The sequence below is a fragment of the Vidua chalybeata genome, chromosome 4 (assembly GCF_026979565.1).
Source record: "Vidua chalybeata isolate OUT-0048 chromosome 4, bVidCha1 merged haplotype, whole genome shotgun sequence".
Classification (NCBI taxonomy): Eukaryota; Metazoa; Chordata; class Aves; order Passeriformes; family Viduidae; genus Vidua; species Vidua chalybeata.
In genome coordinates this window covers 66,676,368-66,704,279 of record NC_071533.1, presented here as the reverse complement: position 1 = coordinate 66,704,279, position 27,912 = coordinate 66,676,368, and the positions used below count along the sequence as shown (strand labels likewise).

Genomic DNA, 27,912 nt, shown 5'->3' with positions numbered 1-27,912 from the left:
GGAGGCAGAAAGGCTTTTGGTTTTTTGGTATCAATAGTCCCTTGGGGCCAAAATGTGAAATTTGTACGCAGGTAAATTCCCACTGTCCTTGCTGGGAATCTCAGCAAGGAGTACTGGCCACTACAACAGGGAAGTCTAGGCTCCATGATTTGCCTCCTGCTGTTCCTATGGAAAATTCCTTTTGCAGTCAAAAGAGTTCTTGTTCTTTCAGGTGGATATGATCAAATGCAGAAATTACTGCAGGTCTCACTGGCACAGAGAGCCATCTGGGGAGCCCACTTTGCCTCCCTTGCTTGGAAATTCTGGAAAAGATATTCTGGCATAAATTCATTGTTAAACATCAATTCTGGAGTGGAAACCCCTCTTTCCAGAGGTCTGAGCTCACCAGTTATTCCTCATCTGGACTGAGAGCGCATGAATAAGAATATTGCCACAGGACTGACGGCAAAACAGTTTTTCCAGAATCAGCTCCAAGCACAGATGCTCTCAGAGCTATTTCCTCGGGAGCAGTGGGAGTTTTGGTGGGCCTGGAGGTCTGGTCTCACCACGCCAGCCAACATAGAGAAAGGCATCTGAATCATTTAGCTCAATGAGAGAGCCACAAATGAGTAATACAAAAAAATTCAAGTTAGAATTTCCAACTGTTTATTTTCACCCGTGTGTACCCACTTGTGATTTCCTGGCTAGGAAAGGCACACTTCTGTGGGTAAGGGGATTTGTGGGCACCCTTTTATGGGTAGGGTATTTACAGCTGACCATTAGGCAGTTTTGGCATTTTTCAAAACTATTTGGATAGGTGGAGGTGTATTGAATTTGAGGGAGGCTGACTGACACAAGACCAGGTTCTCCTGTAAACCCAGCCATGTGTTTCTCTGGGCTTGCATTTTTGCCCTGACTGCTTTCACCACATCACTGAAATACTCAGCATGTGCTGCATTTCCACTCGACGTGAGCCACAGCTGAACTCCTCGCATGGCAGTTTAACTAAAGAAATCTTGCCTGACTTGTTGCTATGTTGGCTCCTAGTTTTGGGTGCTGGTTTGTTTGCTCCAGGCTGTTTGTCTTCCTCAAAAGACGCCTTCCCATTTGCTGGTGATCTTACACAGTGTAGAACAGCGTTCACAAGTCAGTGCAGGAGCTCTCTGTTACTAGAAATCACAATTCAAATACTTATTCTAGAAAAGTCCCATGGTACCACTCTGACATTTGACTGCTGACAAATGTCAGCAAAGGTGTGTCTGAGCCAGGAGGGACACAAACATAGGGTGGGAAAGGGCATCTGCATTGTGTTTAAATCTACAAAGTGGGATGATTCTGAGATGATCATGAGATCATTAGACTCCTAATGAGACAGATGAGAGAAAGCCTGGAAAGGTTGGGACACCTGGCACACCACTGGCATCCCATTCTGTCAAACACGAGCAGCTCTTCATCATACCTGCAAGGATGCAGAAAGACGCAGTTGCCTTAAGAGACTGAGATGAGCTGGTTTTGCTCCTACTTCGTGCTGCCTTTCGTGCTCTGGCACAGGGCTTCTGGGGTGTCCTGGCCCCCTTGGAACAGCCCTGGGCCTCTGCATCTTTGGGAAATGACCTTTTCCAGTGCTGCCAAGGACAGTGAAGATGATTTGCTTTGCCATGACCTGTGGTTAGAAATGTGGGGGCCAAATTCTTTGCTCAAGCATTTGTTTAGCAACTGGGTCGCCTGTTTCTATCAGAGGGCAGGATTTAGGCACATAAATTAAAGGGATTATCAGGAATGCTATCTTCACTTACTTCTTTTATTTCCCCTTTTGCTTCCTTTTTGGCCAAGGTTAATTCAGAGCTCTCATGTGGTCACCCTGGAATGACTGGAGAATATTGCCCAATATTTTCCAAACTGTTTTCCAGCAAAGGCTGTTGGTACAAGGCACTGTAAAGATCAGAACAAGGTTCATACTGGCAATCAGCAGCTCTGACTTCCAGTATCTTACTGCAGGGTGAACCATAAAACAGGGGGTGGTGCATAAATTGAAAATAAAGTTGTGGTGGGTAAGAGCTACAGGCAACATCTGCTTTTCCCATCAGTGCAAAGGCAGAGCAGTTACACTTTTTATTTTTAGGAACTTTATTTGCAAACGTGATATTCCACTGAATAAGAGGTGGTCAGTTAAATGGATGTTTTGGCAAGTTACTTTCCTCCTGGAGTCTAGCCTTGATGGAGTGAGGCTGAGCCTTCATCCCATCCTGGGCTGTGCCTCCTGCACGGTTCTCAGACTCGTGTTTTGATTCATAGCCCGTGGGGAGAAAGGCTGGGCTTTAATTATGGATGGAGCTAATCAGTCAGAGAAAATGACAACCCACTCAGGTTGTTAGCGCAGAAGTCATACTGCATTTTTTTTCAGTGATTACAACCCAAATCCTCCCATTTCTCTCCTCCCCACCCCCATGTGTGCATTCTTCAGTATATCTGGGGTTTGGTCTGGTTCAAAAGCAAAAATGCTGAGTGGTAATAAAAATCAAGGTTAATGTACCATAATATTGAGTCAAGTGACTTGTAAAAATTCTTGCTTTAGTTTCTCTTAGTTCACAGACACAAGGTTCAGAACTTTTTCCAGCAAGATTTGCTATTGCAACATGCTCTTATTATGACAGCTTTTATTTTTAGAAATGTTGAGAATCTCTTTGGAAACTATTTATAGGTTTGCTGCTCAAGTATGCTGGAGCTTTTTATTTTTGTTTAATTATTGCACGCATAGTTTTGCTTTAATGTTGTTTTTATTTAATGACATGGAATATATATATATATATAACTCAAGCATACAAGCCTTTTCTTTGCTGATGTATATATTGGAAGAGCTTGGGGCAGAAGTGAGTGCTTCTCAAGTGAATTTAGACTCAGCTAAGGCATGATTTAACTGTGGTAGTTAATTGGGATAAATTCACATGGGTAGACCCCCAGATTAAATTGTCAGATGCCCTGGGTGAGTACTTAATTATCAGGATTTTATGCAAACCGTAAAGAGGCAGTTAGTTTAAGTGTTGAAGCTGACTCCCTGCAGAGGGGGATGCTTTGCTCCATCCTTTTTCTGATCATCTGTCCCCATCCTTCTGTTCATTTGGGTAAGTCTTCCCCATGCATCCCAGCTGCTGAATAGAAAATCAGGGCAAATCACCTTGTCCATTTTTGTACCACTTATTACCTAGAAAGTAACTTCCATCATCATTTCAAATTAGGCAATTACTCTCTTTTTCCTTCACTAAAATCTCAATATTTACAAGGCTCATTGCCACACTTTATAGACCACTTTAGGAAAATATCAGCATGCCTGTGATTTTCTGAGGACTCCACAGTGGAGAAATTGGATATATTTGTGTCCAAGTCAGAATGACAGGGGCTGAAATGCATGGAAACATTTTAATCTAGTATGTTAATGGTCTTTCCTGTCTCGGAAATGTCCATTCTCTACTCAGGCAAAAGAAATTAAATGCAAAAAAAAAAAGTTATGAATAACATCTAATCAAAAAGCCATCCCTGTTTTTATATCTTGAGCAGAAATTAACCATGACAGCTGCTCCTGGAAGGTTATTTGTCCATGCTATTATGCAGAATTCTGAAAATTGCCATTTTTTCCTTGCAGACTGTTATCAGGAACAGTTATGTGTTTTGCCTAAAGACTATTACTTCCATTGTTTTTGAACTTTACACCAGACATAGTCTATCACAAAAATAATCACTTGTCTTGTGACAAAACAAACCATTCCATTTTTTCCTTTTTTCCAAGGCATCTCATTATCAGCTTTGGAAGGAAGTTGAATTTATAAAAAGATAAGTCATGTAAATAAGCTGGAAGAAATCTAATCAAAGTCCTTTGTCTTCTTTGGCAAGCACAGCTCCATTAAACTGTGATTCTCCTTTGAAGCTTCAATTACCTGACTTACCAGAGCTGGAGCAGGGGAGTAATGGCTAATATTTCTGAACAATGTGCATGCGTGTTTGTGAGGGGGAGTTATTAACTTTTTGGGGGGGCAAGGAGAAAAAAAAAGTCTGAGCAAGTTTACAGATTGCAGCTTTATGGTTTTGGCCAGCTGCTTAGAATCACAGGATAAAATTTATCCCTGATGTGTCCCCACTGTAAACAAGTGGAGGAGCAGGGCCAGTAAATGGTGTCTCTCCAATGCCCCATTCCCTTCCTCACATGGAACTCTCTTGCATCCATTTATGTCCACACATGGTTGTGGCCCCAAATGCTGTTTTCACCAAATGCACATCAGAAATACCTTGCATTGCTCCCCTGTGAGCACTCCCCAGGCTGTATTGCACAGGTTCTATTTACCACTGTGTTTATGTCTGTTCTTTCCATTTAAAGGTAAATGTCAAATTCCCCTCACTGTTGTTTTTTTTTTTTGTTTGTTTGTTTGTTTTTTGGTTTTTTTTTGGGTTTTTTTTTGGTTTTTTTTTTTGTTTTTTTTGGTTTTTTTTTTGGTTTTTTTTTTTTTGAGTGTGCATCCACAACTGTCTTCAGTGTTGACAGATGCAATTAGACCAGATCTCCTGGGGAGCAGCATCCACCTAGCCCTGGTGGTGTGAAAGCCTGTGTGTCTTATCATACTGTTAGGCAGAGTAAATCAGAATAACTGAGGAATCTTGAGTATTTGAGTAAAATCACCCTGCTGGGCTCTGTGCTGCTGTAGCTGAATTTCTGCTGCCTGGAAAGCTTTCTCTACACTCATCCAGGCTCCAGAAATTGCCACAGGGAGGCACAGGACTTGCAAGGAAGTAACATGTACCTGCCTTCTCCCAAATGACAGAGACTCACTTTTTGTTCTTCAGTCAAGCATTCAGCTGATGCACCAGTTATCTGTACACATGCAGTTTGCCACTGATTTCTTACAAACAATTTTAATCCTTCTAACTCCCCCCATCATTCTAGGTTGTATAAATAACCTAAAAATTGAGGGCAAAAAACATGGATTTTCTGTTCTTTGTTGGAATGCTGCTCTGGTGTAACTGAGAGGAGAACTTGACCTGCTGTATCCGTTTTTGCAGAGTTCAAACTGTAATTCCAGGCCAGATTTAATCTGTGCTTCTTGCTCATATTTCACTGAAGCTCTCAAAAAATACACATGCTGTGGACTGCAGTGCAGCATTGCAGGCAGTGAGTGACTGTTATCTGGCCTGAAGGATCTTCTGGAAATAAATTAAAAAAAAAAAAAAAGATAGCGATCAAATTGCTGAAGTGAACAACTGATGGGTGTTTTAAGTCCTTAATTTGTTTTCATTTGCTTGGAAAAGCAGACCACGTTTGCCTTCAGAGCAAAAGAGAGTTATTGATAGCGCTACTTAAGTGAGCAAAATAAAATGCTTGCAATGACAGTTATCAAAGGTTAGGTCCTTGGAGATGAAAAGCTTTTGTGTCCATGTGCACTCCAAACCAAATCTTTCTGTGGGCCTACATAAAGTATACAACAATGTGCTTCCCTTCTGAACTTTTTTGGGACATGGCATGGAAAGACTGTAGCAGTCTTCATGAAGTCAAATCCTAGATGGGTATTGGTTTCAAAGGGAATGATGACTAGCCAGTATGTTAAATATTTTAATTCAGTAAAGCCTCCTGTTCTCCTTGATGTTTGCTAAAGTTACGTTCAGCAGCTGTAGAGGAGAATGTGCACAAGAAACCGAAGGAGAATCCTGTGTCCTCTCCTCTTGCCTAACCAATAAATTTTAGCACTGAGTAGGCAGGCACCAGCCCTCCTCACCTTGGCCCGTGGGGTGGGGAGATGAGCAGAGAAGGGGTTTAGATGGAAGCAGAGCTGTGAGCAGCTGGACCAGGTGCCACTGGTGCTCTGAAATGTCACTTTAAAGGCTATTAACATAGTGAAGGCTTTTGAAGGCTGCTGAACTGTTTGTAGCATAATCCTTCCGCTTTTGTGCCGCAGCACTCTCTGCATGTTGTGCTAATAGACACTTGTGCTGAGGAAGCCCACCATGTACAGAGCTCCAGAGAGAAAAGCTGCATTATCTGCACTCAGTGGCAGATAATTGCTGGTGTTGCTGTAGGTCTGATACAGACAGGCAGGTTTGACCTTCCCCATTTTTTAGATAGATTTAAATTTTCCCAGAATCCAGGGTTATCTAGTTCTGGGCAGAATCTCTTGGAAGATAAGGAATTATTATAATAGAGGTGAGGAGTTTTTGAGGGTGGAAGGTTTGTCTTGAACTTTGTCACCTTGCCAGTGCTTTCTGCAGTTATAGAGAAAAATCCTTTCTGCAGTATTAGGAAGTTATTTGCCAACAATTTTTGGAGAAAGAGGCTGCTTTTACAGGCAGCCAGTACAACAAACAGCCTTTCCTCTAAAGCAGCTGCACTGGCTTTTGGTTTCTTTTGCTTTCTTCTGCTATTTTTTGGCTTCTGTAGAATGTCTAATCTTACCTTGCTTGAACTGTGAATCCGAGCCTTTAGACCTGCTAAATTATTCCAGAGGATTTAAGACAAGTCTTTATGTAGCTGATTTCTCACTGATGTCCCACTTCTCTTTGAGCATTCACTTGGCTCTGAGCTTGGCTAGACAGGAGTGAAGAAGGCAGGTATTGACTTCTCACACTGAGTATTATATATATTTGTATAACAATTGAGGCATAGGAAGAAACCTGTATTCTGTCCTACTATTCATGGGCCTGGCTTTTCCGCTGGAAACGTTTTTAGCAGTGACTTTACACTACAGCTGTCTCTGCTTTTATGTTCTGTAAGTTATGAGGCATTTAGCTCATTTTCCAAGAGCATCTCCTTTGCTTTTCATGGGGCAAAGTTCCTGTGTCACAATGCACTGCACTGCAGATGGTTATATCAGTTCCTTCTTGATGACAATTTTAGTATTTGACCAGCTTGTTCCTTTTCATTTTAATTTATTGCCAATTATGCTTTCCTTGCTCAGAAGCAGTAAGATATGGCATAAAAGCCAGCTCTCCCCACCCTCCCTGGCTACACTTGTCAACTGTGTTCAGTCATAGCTGCTTCCATTTTAATAACCAGTTCCTGTTCTTGGATCTTGAGAATGTATGATCAAAAAATCCAGCACCTGAGATCCGCAGTGAAATGCAGTGATTTTGCTGGAAAAGCAGCCCTTCAACTTACCTTTCACCCTATGGAAATGGCAAAGGTGGGAGGTGTTACACTGGGTGTCCAGTCTCTCTCCTTGTGTGGACTAAGGCTGTCTAAATAATTACATTCTCATGAGCACTAAGTTGCTGAGTTACAATCTTAACAGCATTTCATCTGTTCCCAGTGGAATCTTGCCTCCTTGTACCTTTTGCAGAGTTGTCAGCCTTTTATCAAGTGAATTGCCTGTGCTGGAGTGGCCTCCCACTGTCCACCATTCCAACAGGATAATTCTTGCTGAATGTAAAGCACTTGTCACTTCTCCAGCTCTGGAAGGCAAGGAAGTTTGGATAGCTTCCTGAAAAATACACTTTTTTGGCCATGGCAAGGATGTTTTAAGAAATCACAAGCACAGAGAAGCACTTAGGGCCAGGTGGTGTTAAGCTGACGTGGAGTAGTCTCTTTCCCAGTGGCACACTGTTTGTGTGCTGTCCTGTTTGATGGGTGATGCTGGAAGCTTGACTTTTGGTTAGATGACAGAAGCACAAACCTGGGTCTGCACTGTGTGCAGGCAAGCCATAACATATTTAGACAAATTAGATGACTTTTAAAGCAATGTTCTCAAAATTCTGGCACAAATTGCCTATGGGTCAATTGGCTGTATATAAGGATCAGGATTTATCATAAGGCCTACTACTTGTTAAACTCACAAAAATAGCCCAAGGTGTAGATCAAATAAGGTATCAAAGAACTCACACAAATAACCACACAACATATGTTGTCCTAAGGCAAACATGTTACTAAGCAGATGGGTTTGCATCTTTCACTGCTGCTGTTTGCACTGCACCTGCTCACGAGGTGTTTCACCTTCCCATCCAGCAATACCCCTGTGCAGCAAAGGTGTGATTTAGATTTGGTTTCAGGCAACAACTTTGAAGGGTGAAGGTGGTAATTTTATCCAGGCTTTTTTCCTAAGTAATTTGTATTGTTCCTTTTCAATTGGACCTTTTACAATTTGTGCTTTCCATGGCTTTTTTTTTTCTCCTTTATTTTTGGCATTGCTTCAGTCTTGATATAATCCCTTAATATATGATGGAGAACAGTTCAGTCCTTCAGGGAGATGCCATTGAAGACCATTTTCAGGTTACTGGGTCTTTCAGTGTTTCTCACATCCATCCTTAAACATTAATATTCTTCATCCATTCTACTTTGAAGCCAATGAAACATTTTAATTGGCTTTAGTGTTCTTTGATCAGGCCTGTGATACCTGTATAATGTTGCTGTCATGCTGTACAGGTTGTTAAAAGGAGTTTGTATTTAGCCTTTCTTCTAAAGGAGTGCTAATATTGCTCTTTTTTCTGGCTTCTTGTAGAGGAGTGCTGTTGCACAAATAGTTGGGAACAGTTCTGCAGTCCTTACCCAAAGAATATGTAATTTTGGCAACAGCAGAAAAGGCAGAATTAATATTACTATGAGTAAAAATTTTGGAGTAAATATCTTCCTCATTTTCACCCAGAGGCACTGGGGAGAGCTGAGAACAGCTCTCTGTGCCTTATACCTGTGTCTTATCCTCTACCAGTTGTTCCTGAGCACACCAGCTACTCCCATTTCAGGCCAGTGGAAACACTGAAAGTGTCTGAAAGCAGAATCTGGCCTTTCATACAGGAATCAGTTTGCTCATCGCTGTGGAGCATCCACAGAGAAAAACTGTTCAACAGTACAAAACCCACATTGTGTATGAGATTAGGACAGGAAATATGGGATTGCAAGCTGAAACTGCATGGTAAATTTGAGTGAGTTACACACACTAAAACAACATGCTTCTCTCTCTGCATCCCTGCCTGTACCAGAGAGGCTCACAATTTGGCTCTGTTTATCCTCATGTTACTCCCAGTTGGTGGGAACCCCTTGCTCCCAGGTTCACAGATGAGGTCCTGGGCCATCAGCAGGGAAGGTCACCTCTGCAGTGGTGGAGGAGAGCCCAGAGCCTGGCTGGTGCTGTGCTGTCTGCTGCACATCTCCCCTTAAAGGAAAGGAAGAGGCTTTGATAACTTTGGGGTAACAGCTCCTGAGGGCCTCTTCTGAGATGTGCCCTGAACAACAATCCATGGTGTGTTTACCTACAAACATGGGTATATGTTACCCAGCTTTACTGTCCCCAAAATAGGTATTTAACTTTTTTTTTTTTCAGTGAGTAGCCAAAAATGCTTTTCCACTTTTCCCCCTTCTTTAAAAAGGCTAATGAAAAAAAAATCTGCTTTCAGAGTTTTTTTTTTTTTTCCTATGATAAGATTAACCCATTGTTTGTAAAGCAGAAAACAGATTTTTTTTTCCACTGAACAAGCAAAACCACAATCGCTGGAATGAATATTGGGTAATTAACCCTTCTCATCTGGAGGAGATAGCACATAAGATTCACTGCACTACTTTCCCTGTTGAATAAAGTAGCAGTGGTATTAATCCAAGCCAAACACTGAAGTTTTACAATTGGTTGTATTATTATTGCAGTTACAGCATTTTTATAGCCAGAGCAGAAGGCTTCTGAAATTAAGGTGATATTTAATCTTCTTAAGACTGCTGGGCACCAACTAACTGCTCATGCTATAGAGGGGAGACAGCTGCCTTCTGCTCTGCTTTATACAGAATTAATGCCACACCTCAGTTTCTGGGAATTTTCCAATGCAGTTTTCATTTGGAATAGCTGGTCACTTGAGTAACGTGTAGCTTAGAAATAAAATAGAAGCAATTTTCTGCTTAATTAGAAGCATAATCCTAAATTCTGCCAGCTTCAGCCCAGCAGTTCAACGGAAAGGTTTCACTGTGGGATTGAATGTCATGTTTTGAAGCCTGCTCTGCATCCCTGCTGGACTGACAGTGTGGTTGCATTGCCTTTTGCTTGGGAAGGGGCAGCGTGGTGCATCCCCTCCCACACAGGGTCTGGGTGGAGCCATCCCAGCTTCAGGCCAGCATCTGACATTGGCCAGGGAATCCTTAAGGATCAGTCAATTTCATGTGGGCAAGTTTGAATGGAAGCAGTGGAAATCTGCCCTCTGAGCTCAACCAGCTGGGCTGTGCAGGAGGATCAGTTATCTCTGTTACAAGAAGGCCTCTTGAAGAGACTTCTCACTGTGTGAAATGCTGACAAATTATGGTTCCACCAGCCAGGAGTCAAATTAAGGAAGGTTCGTGCTGAGGCTGAGATTGTTTTCCAACAGTATCATTTCTGAGTGCTCAAAGAGCAAGGCCAGCACAGTCAAACATTGTTTTTGTGCTGTGTTATCTCAGAGGGAACTTGCCAAATCACCCTAATTTGCAGTGGGACTCCAGTGCAGCATGTGGGAGTCAGCTGGGGCTGTGCTAATACAGGTTTGAGGGCATAAAGGCAGTGGGGTCCCTGGCCCTCAAATGGATCAGACAGCAGATCTGGTTTAGTGAAAAAACAGTGACAAATCTCTACCCAGAGGGGCTTGGCTTGGGACTACACAGGGATGTGTAATCAGACCTCCTTGCAACAGGATGGTGATTGTTCAGTGAGATGTTGGGCTGTTCATTCCAGGTCATACTGATATGGGGAAATCCTGATTGCCTTGAACATCCAGAGATCCAGTGGCTTCCACAGGGACATGCAGTATCTCAAGCCTATTTTTTGTTAGAGAAACCCCATCCGCAGATGTGATCCAAAACCCCGTGCTCTTCCTACATTCTGAGTTTACCTTTTTCCTTTTGAACAGAAGTAGCACTGTTTTGTATTAGATTTTCAGAGTTACTAGATCATATATATCTGATGTAGTATATATCATATACTACATCATATTATTTAGCACAAGGATTATTTGTTTTCCAGCTTGTGGATTCCCAGCATTTCCAGACAGACAAAACTATATCAAATCATTGCAAAAGCATGGCTCTTTGACTTGTCCTCAGTTACCTTCCCTGTGCTTTTGGAAGCAGTCACGGATACACAGACCTGCACCACATTGCAGGCTTCATCCCATTGCTACTTCTCACAGAAATTCTGATTTTATTAAAAATATTCCTCTCCATGGTTGCTCCTTCTTCCTTTCAGAGAGTCTTCTTTGGAGCAACCCCTCTCTGGCGTTCCTCCCATCCCACTGCCATGAGGCTGCCTTTATTCCTGGTTGAATTACCGAAGCCTTCCCTCCTCCCTGTGGCATCCAGGGCTCCCAGCACAGGGTTTACCCCAGGCTTCCCATTGCGTAGGCCTCTGTACTGCTGCCAGGCAATCCTCGCAGTATATGCTGCGGGTGATTCTCTCAGCCTCTGGAACGAATTATTTTATTGCTGCCAGCTTGTCAGAGAAATCAGCTTGAAAGCTGAGCCAGGGAGAGGTTCCTGGGAGCGACCGACTCGGAGTGGAAGCAAGTCACCACTGAGCAAAATAAATCAGGGGATGCATCAGCTGGATAATGCAGGTGCTGCTTCATAGCAGAATTTCAAAAGAACCAATTAGGCCTCCACAGGTCTTATATGTAAAGCTCATAAATATACAAATCATGATCTTATAATTAAGCATTGTTTCCCTGGTTTTGGGTTTTAAGGGTATAGTTTTCTGTTTAACTGCCTTCCTTGTAAAGATTAGGCATGGTCTGGACATTTTTCTCTTCCCATTTACCTCCCAAGGAATTTGCATTCCCGCTCTGGGCCTGCACTTGGGTGTGCGTGCTGCCACTGAAAAGGCTGTGAGCCATAAATAAAAGAACAATATGACCACAAGCACCCCCTGCAGAGGAAGAAGAAAGACATGACTAAAATAATATGCCAGAGAAAATCGCAGGCCAGATAATTTATCCACCCCTAATTTTTTCTGGACCAGATTGAGATATTTCAGATAGTAAGAAAACACCTCCTTTTCTTTATTTTTTTTTCCTAGTGATTTCAAACCATTGGACTATTAAAATTTGATTCAAATTTTAGTTGACCCTTTGTCAAGAAAAAATCACCAAAGGTCACTCACGAGCACCACAGAATCCACTGCATATGTTTCTAAAGCAGAAATACAATTTTTTCATGCATTTCTGTTACTTTCAGCCATTCAGACTCCTGTGTCTTGAAAGAAAACACATCTCAGGTGTCACGTTAATCTGGTTGGTATGAGATTATGGCTTGCAAATTGCTGATTTTGGATATGGATGCCTGGCCCATTTAAAAGGCTTCAGCATAAATAGTAATAATAGAGTTACAGTGGCGCAGCCTTTCAGAAGACGAGACAAAAAGCTGTGCTTGTTAAAACAAAAGATACCCCAGAAGCAGGAAATTTAATATTATTAATGAAAACAGAAGGAATTATTAGGAATGTTTTCACATGGTAGAGTTCCTCGTTCAGGATGTATTACCGTGGGGACTGCACCAAGGGGTCTTGCTGGATGGTTTTTTCCCCCAAGCACTGTGAACATTCCTCTGCTCCAGCCTGTGATGTATTTGTAACATTTGCATGTAATCTGTCAGGCAGGGCCTCTGCTATAGAGCGTGGGAGTTTCAGGCCCATGGGATTTGTGAGGCTGCAGATGCAGAAGTGGAAGTCTGTCAGATTTGTGGCAGGGACAGGGGTTTCCCCGGTGTTGGAAGGAGGGAAGAGTAAGCTCTGCAATCTGACTGTGCACAGGCTATTCTCACAAGGTTTCCGTTTTCAGGCTCTGGATGTGTTTTGGCATTGGAGTTCTCCTTTTCAGCCCATCCTCCCCAATTTTTCAAGGTTCACCCACAAGTCATAATTGCCCAGGGGGATAACAGCACATGGATGCAATGAAATGCATCCATAAAAGTGCTTGTTTTTGCACTGACGGGGCTCTAACTGCTTGTTATCTCTGAGCATGATTTAGAGGGACATAAATGCAGCATCTCAGCCTCACACATTCATAACCCCTTCCATCAAAAAATCTCAAAGCATTTTACACACAGATGTAACCAGATTATATGTCCTGTTGTCTGTGTGGCATCTCCAACATCAGTCATCATCATTCTAAACCATATGCCAGAGTCTAGAGTATTCCCTGAAGTATTTTACATGGGAGGAATCATGTAAATAGAATATCTGGCAATCTATGAATGGCTCACAGGATTTCAATCAACTGCGCAGTTTTAAAATTGGCATTTAAATCCCTCTCACATCTGTTGTTTAAAATAGCCAACAGCGTGTGGAATACATTCAGTATGAAATATTCATATGAGTATGTTAATAATAAAATGCATTATCACAGTAAAAAAATAAGGTGTGTAAACTGCAGTGCTTGTTAGAGTAAATATTTAGAGATTTTAGAGAAAGTACTGTTAACTAGTTAAAAAAATAAATACTTTCCCTCCACAGATAATACTGAGATGTTCTCTGTTTTTCGAATACAGGACTTAAATGTTCCCAGTTGCCCTCTTGGTGCAGATTGTGGCTTCCAGTGCTCTCCAAGAGCAGTCCATATGGGGTAACTTGCATAGGAAGCTAATAAACTGCACCTGCTTTAGCTTCTAAATATCAGAGAGTGGAATACCTCTTGGAAAAAAGTTTTTTATGGATCATCTGGGCAAGGTCCTAGGTGACAGCTAACTCTGGTTAGGTGTTAGGTAGTTGTGGTTCATTGACATGCACTGTATTCCATTTGCAGCCCTAGTTTGTCTCCTCAATGCATTTTCCTGTCTTCAAACCAATACTGTTTATGAAGACTCCCTGCCCCTTCTTCGTCTCAGTGAAGCCTTTAAATGAGGTTCAAGGTGTGAAGTGCGTTCACATGGGACATGTTCTGTCTCTGACCATAGAGGATTCTAGTACTGGGGGGAGCTGTACCCTCACTCTGAAAAAAATGCAGTAACTTTGCTACTGAGCACTCCAAATCTGTTGAATTCTACCTAAAAGAATCTTGAATTTCATACATTTTTAGATGACCTTGAAAGGCCCCTTTCAACCCAGGCTATCCTATGGTTCTATGATTCTCTGTTTTCTTAGGTAGCTTTTCTCTCTTGGTCCTTTTGTGATCCTAAGATGGTGGTTGTTCTTGTAGGCTGCTGGTCATGTGCCAGGACAGGCATTAAAAAAAAAATGCAAAAACACACAAAGGAATTTAATTCCATCCCACAGGAATGACTGTACTACGCTAGTCATTGTTTTGAAGCATGTTTTAGAAATTTCTAATGACAGCACTGGGATTATATAGTTAATTGTGGAGCAACCATTTTTACAATTTGTGTTTTACCCCACATGGAAAGCTATAATTTACTCCATGTAATTAGGTTAGGTTTAATTTTGGCAAGACACAGGCCAGCATTATCCTGTGTAATATACTGTAATCCTCACGTTAGGTAGGGTGCCAAGTATTCAGTTTGTTTTGGGAGCCAACAAAATTGCCACTTGTCCAGGGTTGTTCTTGGACAGAACTGTGAAAGTGGTAACATTTTGCTACTAAAACCAGCTTATTATTAGTGTGACAATGACCTAGGGATATATGTATCATTTATTGAATGTTATGCAGAAGGTAAATGGCACTTCATTTAAAAAACTATGTCTTTAATAGCATGTGGGGACAATGTTTGCAAATCTTGGTATCATCGGACACCAAGGCTATCTTTCGTTGACCCCAAAATTTCAATTTCTTTACCTTATTGTCATGCTGTAAAATGTAGTGGTCAGAGAGATTACACCACTTCCATATTGCTGTTACACAACCGTGTATCAATTTGCTTATAAAAGATAAATCTAAGTTTAAAAAGCTAAAAATTATTTTTTCTCTCTACCCTTTCAAATCCTTTTTCTTTACTTTCTGACTTAATGGTTTACCTAACCATTAGAAAGTCTATTTATCAAAAGAGATTTGAGTATAAAGTTGTGGGATGGTGACTGATGCGGGGCTGACTGCTGCCAATGGCATATTAGAATTTGTATTTATTACATATATGGACTGTTTTCTGAAGTAGTTCTCTTCTGAAATACAAGAGGAAGGATTCCCTAACAACATCTTGTGCCCCACTGAACATAATTAGCATCTTAGACACTTAGACTGTTATATGCTCTGCAATGTCCAATTAAAAGTTATCATCCTCTGTTGAAGTCCTAGCGCTTCTACAAGTTACAGATGCTGTTATTTCTTGAAATCAAAGTTGAACTGTAATAGCCTATTGACCTATCCTGATGAGGTGTGATTTTTCACCTCAAGCAAATACACTTTTCCCATTAACTGCTGTTGAGCAGCAGCCCTCTCTGAGATTTTGCTTCATTTGGTAATTGTCATAGGATGTTTCATTTTCTTCCATAGGAGATTTTTTTACTTTTCCACCAGAAGACTATGAAATATGTAAGCCCATAAAGAATGTTTCAATAGTTTTCATTCTGGGGTGGAAGAAACAGCTGGATCCACATTCCTGGCTGTAAAGCCCAGTATTGCAATTCCCAGTTCATTGTGATGGATTGGGTAATTCCACACTAAGGAATTATCTCAGTGTTTGGAAGGCACAGGACTGTACAATTGATTATTTTTGTTTGATTATAAATGCCATCCAAAAATAATGCCTGTGCTCAGTCACTGACATGTGTGACCTCTCTTTTCCTCTAGCCTCTCTGAAATCTCTTTGTGCTGGCCTATTTTGGCCATGTGAATTTTCAGGGAGATGGAACACATATCAGTGATGTTTCTACATGTTTTGGTGAAGAAAATAATAAACATCAATCAGAGCTAGTAGGGAAGGGAGTGATAGAGGTACAATTTTATGGGGGACAGCAGCTGTGTAATGGTTAAAATAGACAGCTGGGAGCCAGGTCTTATCAGTTTATCCTTGGCTCTGCTGTAATCTTCTTCTTATCATTAACCTTGCATTAGTCCTTTCAGTGGCATGCCTCCCTCCCCCAACTCTAAGCAATTTAAGATTGTTGAAATGGAATTTTGGCCTGTATTTTTGGGTGGAGTGTCCATACCACCTCACTTTCGGCACTCACTCTGTGTAGCCATCATCTCTCCTGCAGTCAGGGAAGAGAGGTAGGTGTCATCCTGACTTTCTTTTCATTCTCTGGACTTGGGCACTAGAGTTAGTGCCCAAAGTAAGGCCTGTTTAAACTTATTTATCAGGTAACACTTAAAATCACAGAATTCTTCCTAGTGTTTATAAGCTTTCTGTAAGTAACTAGTGATTTATTCTTACAAATAATAATTGCAGTGAAATGGTTATAATTCAAAAAGGTTGATTGGTGTTATAAATAAAGCTTTTCTTCTCAACTCTATAAAGTGCAAGACGCCATCATTCCCCCCCATGCCAAAATGGGTGGATGCTAAACATATGTTTTTCAAGAAACTTTAATATGTGTGACATCCACTCCGTGCCTGCACTACATCGGCAGTAAACTCTTAAAACAGGGTTTGTCTTCTGTGCTGTGAGCAGCCTCTAATATACTGGGACCCTGTCTCTAAGAAAGCCTTGATGATAGCATTAAAAAATACTGGGAAATATTACCAATTTGTTCTGGGCCTGGAACAGCTGGCTGGTAATTGCTGTCTTTTGGGGGCTGCTATTTCATGCTCAGAAAGTGCTGGTGACAAGGCAGAAGCCTAACCACTCATCTTGTTCTCTGATTTCTTCTCCCTTTCATCCTCAGCAGTAGCAGATCAAGACTGTGACCGCAGACTGGTGCCTGTGGTACAGAGCTCTCGGGGCTGCTGTCTGTGTGTGCTGGAGCATGGTGATAAAATAGCAACCTCAACAACAACAACAAAGGAGGAAGGATTGTTTTCTTGCCCCCTGTGGAATGGAGACCTGAAATGAGGCGGGAGGTCCTGGTGTCTGGAGGAGTCAGCATGGCGGAAGGGCTGTGATTGCCTTTGTAATGTAATTGTTGTAATGGCAGGCCAGGGAATTGCAGTGGTTGAGTGAAAAACTCCAGCTGCTTCTCCTTGTGGTTCTTTGTGTGGTTGCAGCAGGAGCTGGAGCATCCCCATGTGCAGATGGAGCCACGACTGAGAATGTGTCTCGGATGACTTTGTGAGCTCTGTGGGCAGCAATAGACCACAAGGAGCAAGGAAGAGCTGTGCTTTCAGAAAGGCTTCTCCCTCCACAGCAGTATGGAAAGTGGGTGGTGAAGGAGGGGAGGAAGGTTATAAAGTAGGTGCAGATCTGAACCAGATACAGTGTCACGGGCACAGAGGAGGGGAGGAGAGAGGTGAGTGTGGTGGGCACAGGTCATATCCTGCATGAGCTCAGAAGAACTCCAGAATTCCTCTGTATGAATACAGCCAGAAGAGAATATTTCTTAATATTCAAGGACTCCTTTTTCACTATTATCCTTTTCTATTGTGTAGTTTTTTTCTTATCAATCATACCATACTCCAGGAGTTACTAAAACTCTCTTTGAGAGCAACACGAGCCAGCCATGGCAAATGGAATTGTAAAATCTATAGTTCAGACATAGTTAGATAATTATAATTTTACATGTTCTAAAATTTGAGGCTGGAAAGCTGCCTGGCAGAAAAGGAGCTGGGGGTGTTGGCTGAGAGCCAGCTGAACATGATCCAGTATGTGCCCTGGTGGCCAAGAAGACCAGTGGGATCCTGGCCTGGGTCAGCAACGGTGTGGCCAGCAGGACCAGAGCACTGATTGTCTCCTGTGCTAGGCACTGGTGAGGCCACATCTCTGTGTTCATTTTTGGTCCCATCACTGCAGAAAGGACATTGAAGGCCTGAAGCATGTCCAGAGAAGGGCAACAGAGCTGGGGAAGTGTTTGGAGTACACGTCTCACGAGGAGCAGCTGAGGGAGCTGGGGTTGTTTAACTGGACAAAAGGAGGCTCAGGGAGGACCTTCTCAGTCTCTACAACTCCCCTGACAGGAGGATGTAGCCAGATGGGGCTCCTCTCCCAGGTAACAAGGTCAGGATGAGAGGAAATGGCCTCAAGTTGCATGAGGGGAGGTTTAGATTGGATATTAGGAAATACTTCTTCATGGAAAGGTTTGTCAGGCATTGGAACAGGCTGCCCAGGAAAGTGGTTGAATCACCATCCCTGGAGATATTTAAAAGACATGTGGATGTGGCCCTTAGGGACATGGTTTGGAGGGACTTGGCAGTGTTAGGTTTGTAGTTGGAATCAATCATCCTATGATTCTGTGAAACAGGCTTCTTTCTCTTCTACTGAGTGACTATTCCATAGTCAAGCAGATGCTCCTCTTGGGAAGCTTTCACATATGTTCAATTTGTTTTTTATGTATTAATCCCTTTATACCCTTAAAATACCCCACTTTTTTGAAGTTCCACCTCTCCACATTTACCTCTCTAAGGAAATAAGTGATCCCTTTCCATACCAAAGTTTTTAAATCAAGCCCAAGCAATAAACCACAGCATTCTTTATGCAAGAGTACAGAACAGGGATATGTCCATGTTGGTCTCCCGGGAAAGATTGCAGTATTAAGGAAGAATTGTTAGTAAAAAACTTAGTCCAGGTGCTGGTAGCAGCTTATGGGCAGCAGTGAAATATTCTCTCTGGGCTGCTGAAACTCTCAGTGGAAGTAGGTTTGGTTTGTCTGTGCTGTTGGAGCTCGATTGGTACCAGCCTGTGAAATAAACCAGTTTTCATAGGTCAGTGCTACCCCATAGTTCCCCTTTTTCTCATTCTGTGGAAGAGAGTTAAGTCTTCCTTGGTCTCAAAGCTGTCATCTCTGATTATGTTCACCTGTTGTTGAAATGTGGGATGCAGCAATAACCACCAATTCAGAGCTTTGCCACTGACAGGTAATACAATGGGCCTGCACATCGTCTCAACTCAGAAATGTGAGTTACTGATGCAGCTCTGGACAGAAGCCTCATTTCTTCATTACCCAGCCAGGGCTTTTGTCTGCTGTCTGTGGAATCTCTCCAGTGTTTCAGGAGGCAGATGGCCTGCAAATGTTCCTTTTGCAAAGCATCCTGCTTGCAAGAGATTCCCTGGGCCTGAAGTGCAATCCATGAAAATTTTTGCATGAAAATTCTCATGAAAATGGCCAGAGCTGAAAATACCAAAAAAACCACCAACACATACTTTTTTATTTTTATTGTCAGGAAATTCCATTTTTAATACCTCTGGTTATTTTTGGCCCAACTGCAGTTGAAGGCAATAGGTAGTAAAGTCTCCAGTGCCTGTCACAGAGGGAAATTCTCTGCCAGTAACCCTTTACTTCATGTACTTCATGTTGGTTTTATTGTAGGTTCTTTGGTTTTAGTTTGGTATTTATTTGTTTTTTTTTTTTTTTTTTTTTTTTTTTTTGGGGGGGGAATTTTTGGGTTTTTTTTTTGGGGGGGGGAGGTTTTGTGGTTTGTGGTGGGGTTTTCTTGTTTGTTTGTTTTTGGTTTTGTTTTTGGTTTTGTTTTTTGGTGTTTTTTTGTTTTTGGTTTTTTTTTTTTTTTGAGAAAAGCAGAGTGTTCCTTGACTATGTGTTCCTCTGAGTGGTTTTCTGCTTTCCCATCTTGAGGAGTTTTCTCTGAATGGACCCAAGGAGAGGAGTTTCCTTTGTGAGGTCTTTTTAATCCAAATATTCCTGACACCTTTGCTTTCACTGAACACTTCCAAATAAACTCTAAACAGATTTCCTGTCTTTTTATAACATCAGCACTGTTAATACAGTAGGTGACACTGTTAATACTGGTAGGTTAAGGAATGGTGAGCATGAGATGGAGGGTTAATGGAGGATCTACAAAAAATATTCAAAATAGTATCTAATATTTATTCCAGGTTTGTGTCAATGGGATGAGTTCATTGGAGTTTGGTCATGTCTGCCTTTGGCAGGAAAGAGGGTTCAGAGTGGACACTTGCAAAATTAGACCTCAATGATGGTAAAAAAATTCAGAATTAGTCAAAGTGAAGACTTTGCATCTTAATGATTTCAAGTCACCCTTGGGATTCACCTGTCTCATGGGTCCTGCAGCCATAGTTCAGCCCTCACAAAAAACACAAAACAAGCTGAAAAATCACAAGAACTTGAAAATTAGTGTTTTGCTGCTCTTTACCCAAGATTTGAGTGTATTTGCACAGAGCTCTTCAGAATCACAGATGTTAAGAGTTGTTAGTCAGTAACAAAAAAAAAACCCTGTGTTTTAAAGTAGTGACTTCAAGGTCAAGATCATGTTCAAGGTCCTCCAGAAACATCCCAAGTATCACAAGATGAGCAATAAAACCCTGTCAGCTGACAGCAGTAGCTCTCAGATGGGGTTTGTGCTAGCCAGTGGGTTGGGCTGTTTTTCCCTGGCCATTGAGAGTTAATACCAGCTGAAATTCTAAAGAAACCTGGAGTGTTAATTAAAGTCTCCACATTAAGGAGATCTGGGGAAAGCAAGCGCCTTAATCCCTGTAATATCCCAGAGATAAAGTTGTTTCTGCCTTCCTACACATGTACCTCATGGACCATTCATCTGGGCATCAGATAAACCAGTTGGGATAGCAGAAGACTCCCTAAAACAAAGTACAGAGGGATCTCTGTCTTGTGTTTCCCTTTAAATTCCAGCAAGTATTACAGGAAAATCTGAATGCATCTGAGATAAACTGCAGAGACCTACTTTTTAAGATTGCACTTGCTTTTGGGTGTGTTTCTCTGCCATCTACTGCACCTTCAAGGCTGCTGAAAAATAAGTCCAGTCTTTCCCTGTTTGAAGTTTATGGTGTAAGTTTTCCTGGTTAGGCTCAACAGAACAAATTCTGGTATAACTCCTAGAAAGGCTCAAGATCCACCTCCCACAAGCAACCTGAGTTTGGTCACTCCCTAGAATTCTGCAGCAGTGAAGGATATTGGGGAGCAAATATGATGTGCAAATACGATGTGTCTGGGTAAATGTGAGAGTCAGCTCGTACAGCCAGAGTTCAGAGAGATTTCTTTCATTCATCCATGGGAGAAGGAGAAGGCCTCATTACAATTGTTCAAGGCTGACTGGATTACATCACTTTCCCCCTCATTTCACTCCCTCCCCACTTGCCTCCCTCCTTTTATTTACACCCCTTGTTCAGCAGCGGTGTGGAGTGGGGGCTGCCCTAATGATGGATGCTGATCGCTTCATTCCCCACTGCCCCCCCAGCACCTCCCCCAGTGCTTTGAAGTGTGCTCAGGTCTCAGGCTCCAGTTCAGAGGTCACTTTGTTTATTTATGCAAAGCTGGCTCATCTGTGAAATGGGGCTTTCAAGGCCTCTGACATCAAAGACTCCAAAGCTGGTCCCATCAAGTCAGAGCAGGGACGGGCCTTGCGTTATAGCAAATTGAAGCAACTTTGTGAATCATAGGGAAATATGATGGCTAGATTTTTGCTCCAAAAATTGGGCTGTTGTTTTGACTTGTGGTTGGATGCTCAGCACATGGTATTGGTCTGAAAGCCAGTCCTACCCTTTTGGCTAAAACATGAAGCCTTCATGGAGAGCCTGTGGGTAAATAAAATTTGATCCTGACTCAGTAACAATCTGAATATTTCTCATCACTTGCTCTCAAAGCTGGATTGTTATGCAGAATTTTCCATGTGCTTTAACTTTTAAGAGAGAATGGAACAATTCTGCTATGGTAATAAACAGTAACCATATCCCACTGATGTGGCAGTCTTTGTCCCATAGGCTCCTCAGTGGGCTTTGCCAGTTGATGGAGTTACAAACAGAAATCCCTTTTCTGCAGAAATCCAGCCTGCTTTGGGACACCACACTCTTCCCCAGCACTACCAGCATCTCAGCCCTGTGGCATCTCAGACCTAAAAGCCAGCTTGGAATGAGATCCTGAGGCAAGGGAGAGGCAATGGCTGGAGAACAGCTGAGGATGATGCCACTGGGGTGACATTCCTGAAGAGTGGGCTGATGCCTCCGTCTATCCTGGCCCTGTTTTGCATGGCCATGTGCAATCTTTGGAGGGGAAGGGCCTACACGAGTTTGTCCCATGTCTCCAAGTCTGTCACCTGACACGATACTGGAACCTTGCCCTTTCTCGACCAGCCAGCATGCTCTGTAACACCATGGAGCCAAATTGTACATTAAGAACACCTAAATCATGTGTGTGTTTTCTTAGCATCAGATACTCGTGACATAAAATTAGTCAGTGATTGCTTTTCAAGGCAGGTTTTCCACTTCATATTCCAACTGGCTGCTATCCTTAGCGTGTGATACTGTCCAAGAAGTCCAGTGCAGGATGACCTTCCAATAGAGGTCACAGAAAAGGGAGCTTGTAGGATACTTCAGCAGTTCATCCTTCTTAGCACTGCCTCTCATGGTAATCTGCTGGCAGCAAATTTGGCAGTGCTGCATAGCTGGTCCCTGCTGCCCTTTGACTGCAGGCTGATTTTTCTGTATGTACTTATCACCCCGAGCTGCCCACCTCGGTGGGGAGCTGACAAGAGCATGAATAAGCAATCGGCTTATTAGGTCATTTCTTGAATATAGCTAAGACTCACGATCTCTGCTACTAACTCACCATTTTGTATGCTGCTCCTGTATATCTGAATGTGGCTTCTTCTCCAGGTCCTCTCTCTTTCTAAGAAGAATACTGCCAGGCCAGTTGTGTTTGTGACAGTTGGAGTGAAATGCAAACAGCAGGTCTTCAGATCTTACACTATTAACCAGGCTTCAGACTGCAGGTTGGGGCTAAACCAGATGCCTCTGAACTTTCAGGAAGTTTAGCTTTGCTTTCAGCATCACAGAGCCCTGTAAAACACTACAGAAGTGTTTGTCTACCCTTGGACACAACTTGATATTAAAATTGAAAAAAATAAGAAAGTTCTTCAAAGCAGGGAGAAACAAACTCCATGCAGCCACACTACTGACTTTGGTGAGGCAGGTGGAAGTCAAATATTTATTGATGATGTCTGAATTAGACAGGGGCCTTCCATCCTCAGGGTGTTCCTAAGTTACTTCTCTCCCAAAGTGAGAAAGCAGCTCTTTTTTGTTCTTTGCAACCACAGGTCAGAGCTTAAGACACTCACCCAAGGTGCAAGAGGGGAGATTGAAATCCCCCTCTGAATGCAGCAGAAGAGATACCTGACCCTGTGTCACTCACATCACAGATTAGCACTTCATATCTCTGGCTACTCTACTGCCTCACTCATACTTTTGAAGTTCAACTGGAGACTCAGGGGCTTCACGGAATCTTCCCCAAATAAGCTCCATCCACTTTCTGGCTGTCATGAATCAGCTCTCTTTGGTACAGCTGTCGAGTGTGAGTTTGTTCAGATACGAGGGAGGTAGGAGCCCAGTTCACATTGCAGCTGGAAGGGTCTGCTGTAACATCCTTCACCCCATGAGCAGCTCTGGGGATGGGAAGGAGCAGTTTTGCTCTACAAGAGTTTCCATGTTTATGGCATTTCCCCACCTCAAGACTTCTGCTATTGTTGTTAATGTTACCACATTCCCAACACATGTGAAGCAAGTTCCAGCGTATCTAAACCAATGTGTCTAAATGCATGCAGTTATTGATTTCAGTCATACTGAATTGTGGCTGATTACTTCAGTCCTCCACCAAATCATCTATTCCTCCAGAGACACCACTTACTCCTCCACCAAATCGTCTCTTCCATCGGCTCAGCGTGGTGGTATAAGTTATCCTGACCTCTTTCCCCAAAACTGTTTTTTTCTGGGTTTGGTAGGTGACTCCACAGGTTTGTGATTTGTCGGGATAACAACTGAGGATGCATCTTCAAAGGATCAAATGGATTCAGAGCAGTTTTCCTTACATCAAAAGCTTGGCAGCAAGTCAAGAGGTGTGGAGTCCACAGTCAGTGGTTGTGTGTCGCAGGAGGAGGGCACAGGGCTGACTTTCTGTAACATGAGGCAGTGGGCAGGGAGATACCCTGTTCTTTGTACATCAAACTCAGCAGGATTAAGGTATAATTGGCAGAACATTGCCACTTAAATCTCATAACCACTTTTATGATATTCAGCAGTTAACAATGGACAGGAGCCCCCCATCTCTGACCACAGTTTTTCCTCTCCATTACAATACATTTTTCTAAATGTGCTGAGGGATTTACTATGTCGTCTTGTTAAACAGCATCCAAGAATTCATTTGTGACACTGTGGATATTTATGGGTAAAACTGTACAAGAGCCAGGAGATAGTTAATTTGATATTTTGACTGAAAGGAGACAACATCATATGCAAGCCATCATGTATAATGTGTATTTTTGTATTCCCTGCATTTGGTTTGCCAAGGTTGTATAAATAAACTTGCAAAGTGCAGCTCAGGAGGCACTGGCCTCCTCTGTAACACAGGATGCAGGCAGAGCCTGGGTGGTGCACTGGCACTCAGGCTCTGTGTGAGACTGGTGTTTCCTGAGTGGGCCCTGTTTCACCCTGCTGCCCATGGGTTGGGCTGGGAGGTGGCTGGGGCACCCAGGAAAGGCTCAAGGTGTCCAACCACGGACAGAGGGTGGCAGGAGGTGGGATGGGGCAGTTAGCTGGAGGAGCTGCTGAGGTTTGAGCAGGGCACTGCTGCCCACAGTTTTCTTTTCCCCTGTAAACTGTACATAGCAGTACATGTACATTTCCAGGAGAAACTATGCTGAAGTAGAAGAGAAAAATCTCTCAGGGTCAAGGGGGGACAAACTCATGTAGCACTGCAGCCTCTCTGCTTAAGGGACAGGGCTAATGAGAGCAGAGCATCTGTTGGCATGTAATGCCCTGTGCTGAAGAGATGGGATGATTTTCCAAAGTAGCAGAACCTGGGGTGAGGATAGGTTAAGGACACATTCTTCTCTCTCAAAGACTGCATACAAATTTACACACTAAATACTGTCTTAAGCACAACTCAACTTGTAAAAAAACAACTGTAAAAAGAATTTTTACTATTTTTACCTTTTGGAGGGAGCATGCTTATATATAAGTTGAGATCAGTTCTTTCTCTCTGTTGCAGAGATTACAGAAATAATTGTCCTGTCTTTTGCTTTTCTTATGAGCCCTTTTCTTATGAGTTTCAGGAGTTGGGCATTTGGAGGGATTCCTTCCTTAAATTAGATATTTCCACTTCTCTTCATTTCTTTGGGATCTTACACCATTTTGTTCCTCATTGAGGCAAACTTTTTCCCAGCCTTCACCTGGCCTGTCTCTGAAAATCAAATTCCACCCACTTCAGTGCACTTTAGGTAGGAGCTAAGGAGCTCTTGGTTGAGATTGTTACTTCAAATCCAGCTGCGCTCTGGGGCTGTGCCACCTTTTAAAGCACAGATGTCGTCTTAGAAGAGAATGTATTTTACTGCACCATCATGTGAGGGTGCCCAGAGTACCTCAGGTGGACATCCCTCCTGGTGTGAGCCCTTGCTATATAAGAGGCTACTCAGAGCTGAGCACTCATGCAGTGGAGGTCAAGCTGGAGGAGGAAAATTTCACATCTGGGTGCTGCATTTGTGTGAGGCCACCAATATCACCCAGGTTGTAAAAGGAGGCTCAGGGTACTCTCCTGCCCCCTTGGCCCTCTTGGAAACATCACAGGTGGCCATATCACTGTGACAATTTGAGGTGGAGGCTGCTGGAGAGATGGGAATTTCACCTTGTAGGGATTTCTATTTCTCCAGGGCAGAGCTGAGATTCTGGTGCTGTTGTGTGTTGGTGATATAGACACCAAGAGTGATGAGGGACAAAGTGGTGTGTTGACACAGGTGGATGGGTGGTCTTAATTAAAAAGAAATACAAGCAGCTTTTCAAATCAATATTGTTTTTGCCAGCCATAAATTTGCATGCAGTATCCCTTGAGAGCTCATTTGACTCCAGACCTGCTTGCTTTTCTGATTTTGTATGGAAGCTGAAGGGTGAATTAGTGGCCACAGTCATACTGCTTATGCTCTCTATGACTGATCACATAAGTCTTCGCTAGGTTTAATTTTTTAATCTTTCCTAGGTTTAATTATCTTTAATTTTTATTCATGCCATTATTTGCATAGATGGTACCACAGATCAGCTCCTCCTAGGGAACAGCAACCTATAAACATAAACAGAGAGGCTTTTGTCAGCTATTAATGGCAACATCGATTAAACTCCCATTGATTTGGTAGCCTGACGAAAAGCCCATAAAGCAGAAAATGAAATTGTTCATTAAACTGGCCAGCCTGTAGGTGCCAGGATGTGGATGCCTTACTGTATGTTGAGTTTGCTTCAGCTGCATGGTGTCTCCAGCAGGAAATGCAAACTCCTGTTGTCGTCCTGCTGTACTGCCCGAGACCTTCTTAACATCTTCCCTTTGCTTTCCTGCACAGATGATGCCAGCTCAGGAAAGGACAGCCAGGTGCCTGAAGGCTCCAATGGAGAATATGAAGATCATTCTGGGAAGCAGTGGGGTAAGGAGCAGTGTGTGTTTTGTGGTTTTCCTCGGCCCTTGGTTCAGTGCTGTTCCCGTTTCTCAGCTGCTGAAGGAGAGGAAAGGCAGAGCAACTGGAGTGAGTTCTCCCTAGATATGGTCAAATAATAAACAGAGTGTCAGCTGAATGTGTTGGTGTGAATGGATCCCATCCAAGGGTCCTGCAAAATGCAGCCTGTGGTCGGCCCTAGGGCCCCCTGCCATTTACCCCAGCATGGTTCTGCCTTGTATTTGTTTTTCTGGGCAGCGACTTCTCTTTTGCATGTGCAGCTCTTACAGCTTTCATAGACTCCCTATAAAAACCATATTGACTTTTACAGCAATATTTCCAAAAGTCTTCAGTGCCAACATAACATTGCTCCCACTGAGGGCAAATGGGAGGTCTGACTTCACTTCAGGAGAATTAGCACTAAGCCAAGATGAGTATTTTTTAAGATCACCCTCTCTTTCAGACACCTGCCTGAGCTTCTCCAAGCCATGGACTGTTCAGGATACGATTTTGTAGCTGTTGCAGAGCTTTGGGGAACTGCTAAAATCTCACTCGGAACAGGCTCTGAATCACTGCAAAACTTGCAGGCCCAGTTTGGTCCAAGCACTCCTTGAAGGACAATAAGTTGTCAGGCTGATGCCAAACAGCTTTTGGCCATTACTGACAGGAGTGTAATGTGAGTTTATGAGCTCAGTGGATGAAGCACAGCATTTCATTTTACTCGTGCAGCACATCCCTCTCTTTAATTTTATAATACAGTGATGGCTTTATACCACATTTGTGGCCAGGGAGAACCTCACAGTAGTGGTAGGGGTGGAACCTGACAAGCTTTTGCTGTGTGGGTCCCCACCACTTAAGCTGAGGCCAGTTTTCTTCAGCAGCTGGTAAACAGGGATGTAGTGTGCTGTGGTGTAGTCCAGGCTACACTTGAATTACATATTTATTTCAGACTGAACTTGTTTGGGGAGAGAAAGGCAACCTCCACTCATTCTGGAGAGGGATGACAACATTTCAGAGCTGGAGAAAAGGTGTCTTAGATAAACTACAGGTCAGGAGTACTTCAGGAGGGGTTGAGCAGCTAGTACAAAGCTGGCATCTCTCTACTTTTGATTATCATTGTGCTCCTGGTAGAGCTGCTGGATGATGGATCAATACAACAATACAACAATAATATTATGAAGAAAAGATGTAGGCCCTACATCTAATAAAATTATTAGGCATTGACAATCTCGTATCAGGTTTTGCCTTACTCTGTGCTGCCCTGGCCCAGTCCATTGTGCTGCAGTGTTCTTGAACCTCTGCTTTTTCTTCTTTTCATCCCTCCTGTCTCCTTTCCTCTCCCAAGAAGAGAAATGCCTGGGGCCAGCCATGCACCCACCTTTCAATCCAGCCCTTTCCATCCAGCACTGGTCACAGTAAATTGCTGGTGTGAGCTGGTGTGCAGGGAGGGTCAGTGTCTGCAGGTCTCTGGAGGATGATGGTTGAAGAAGCAGTTTGTGTTGTCACAGTTCTGGGCCCTTGGAAAAGTGTGAGAGGAGAAGCATGGTGAAAAAAAAGCTACACTTTATTTTCCACCTACCATCATAGAGC

The 27,912-nt window shown here is 42.8% G+C and overlaps 1 protein-coding gene across 3 annotated transcripts in view; it reads left to right on the top strand.

Annotated features, from left to right (window-relative positions):
* FGFRL1 (fibroblast growth factor receptor like 1) overlaps positions 1-27,912 on the top strand; it is a 164,790-nt gene that overhangs the window by 126,239 nt on the left and 10,639 nt on the right. For all 3 annotated transcript variants that reach the window (XR_008430577.1, XM_053941050.1, XM_053941049.1), the window contains exon 4: positions 26,233-26,313. Coding sequence is in view for 2 of the 3 variants with exons in the window: in XM_053941050.1 (XP_053797025.1) it covers positions 26,233-26,313 (81 nt within the window). In the remaining variant the exon portion in view is untranslated. The remainder of the gene's footprint in view (positions 1-26,232; positions 26,314-27,912) is intronic.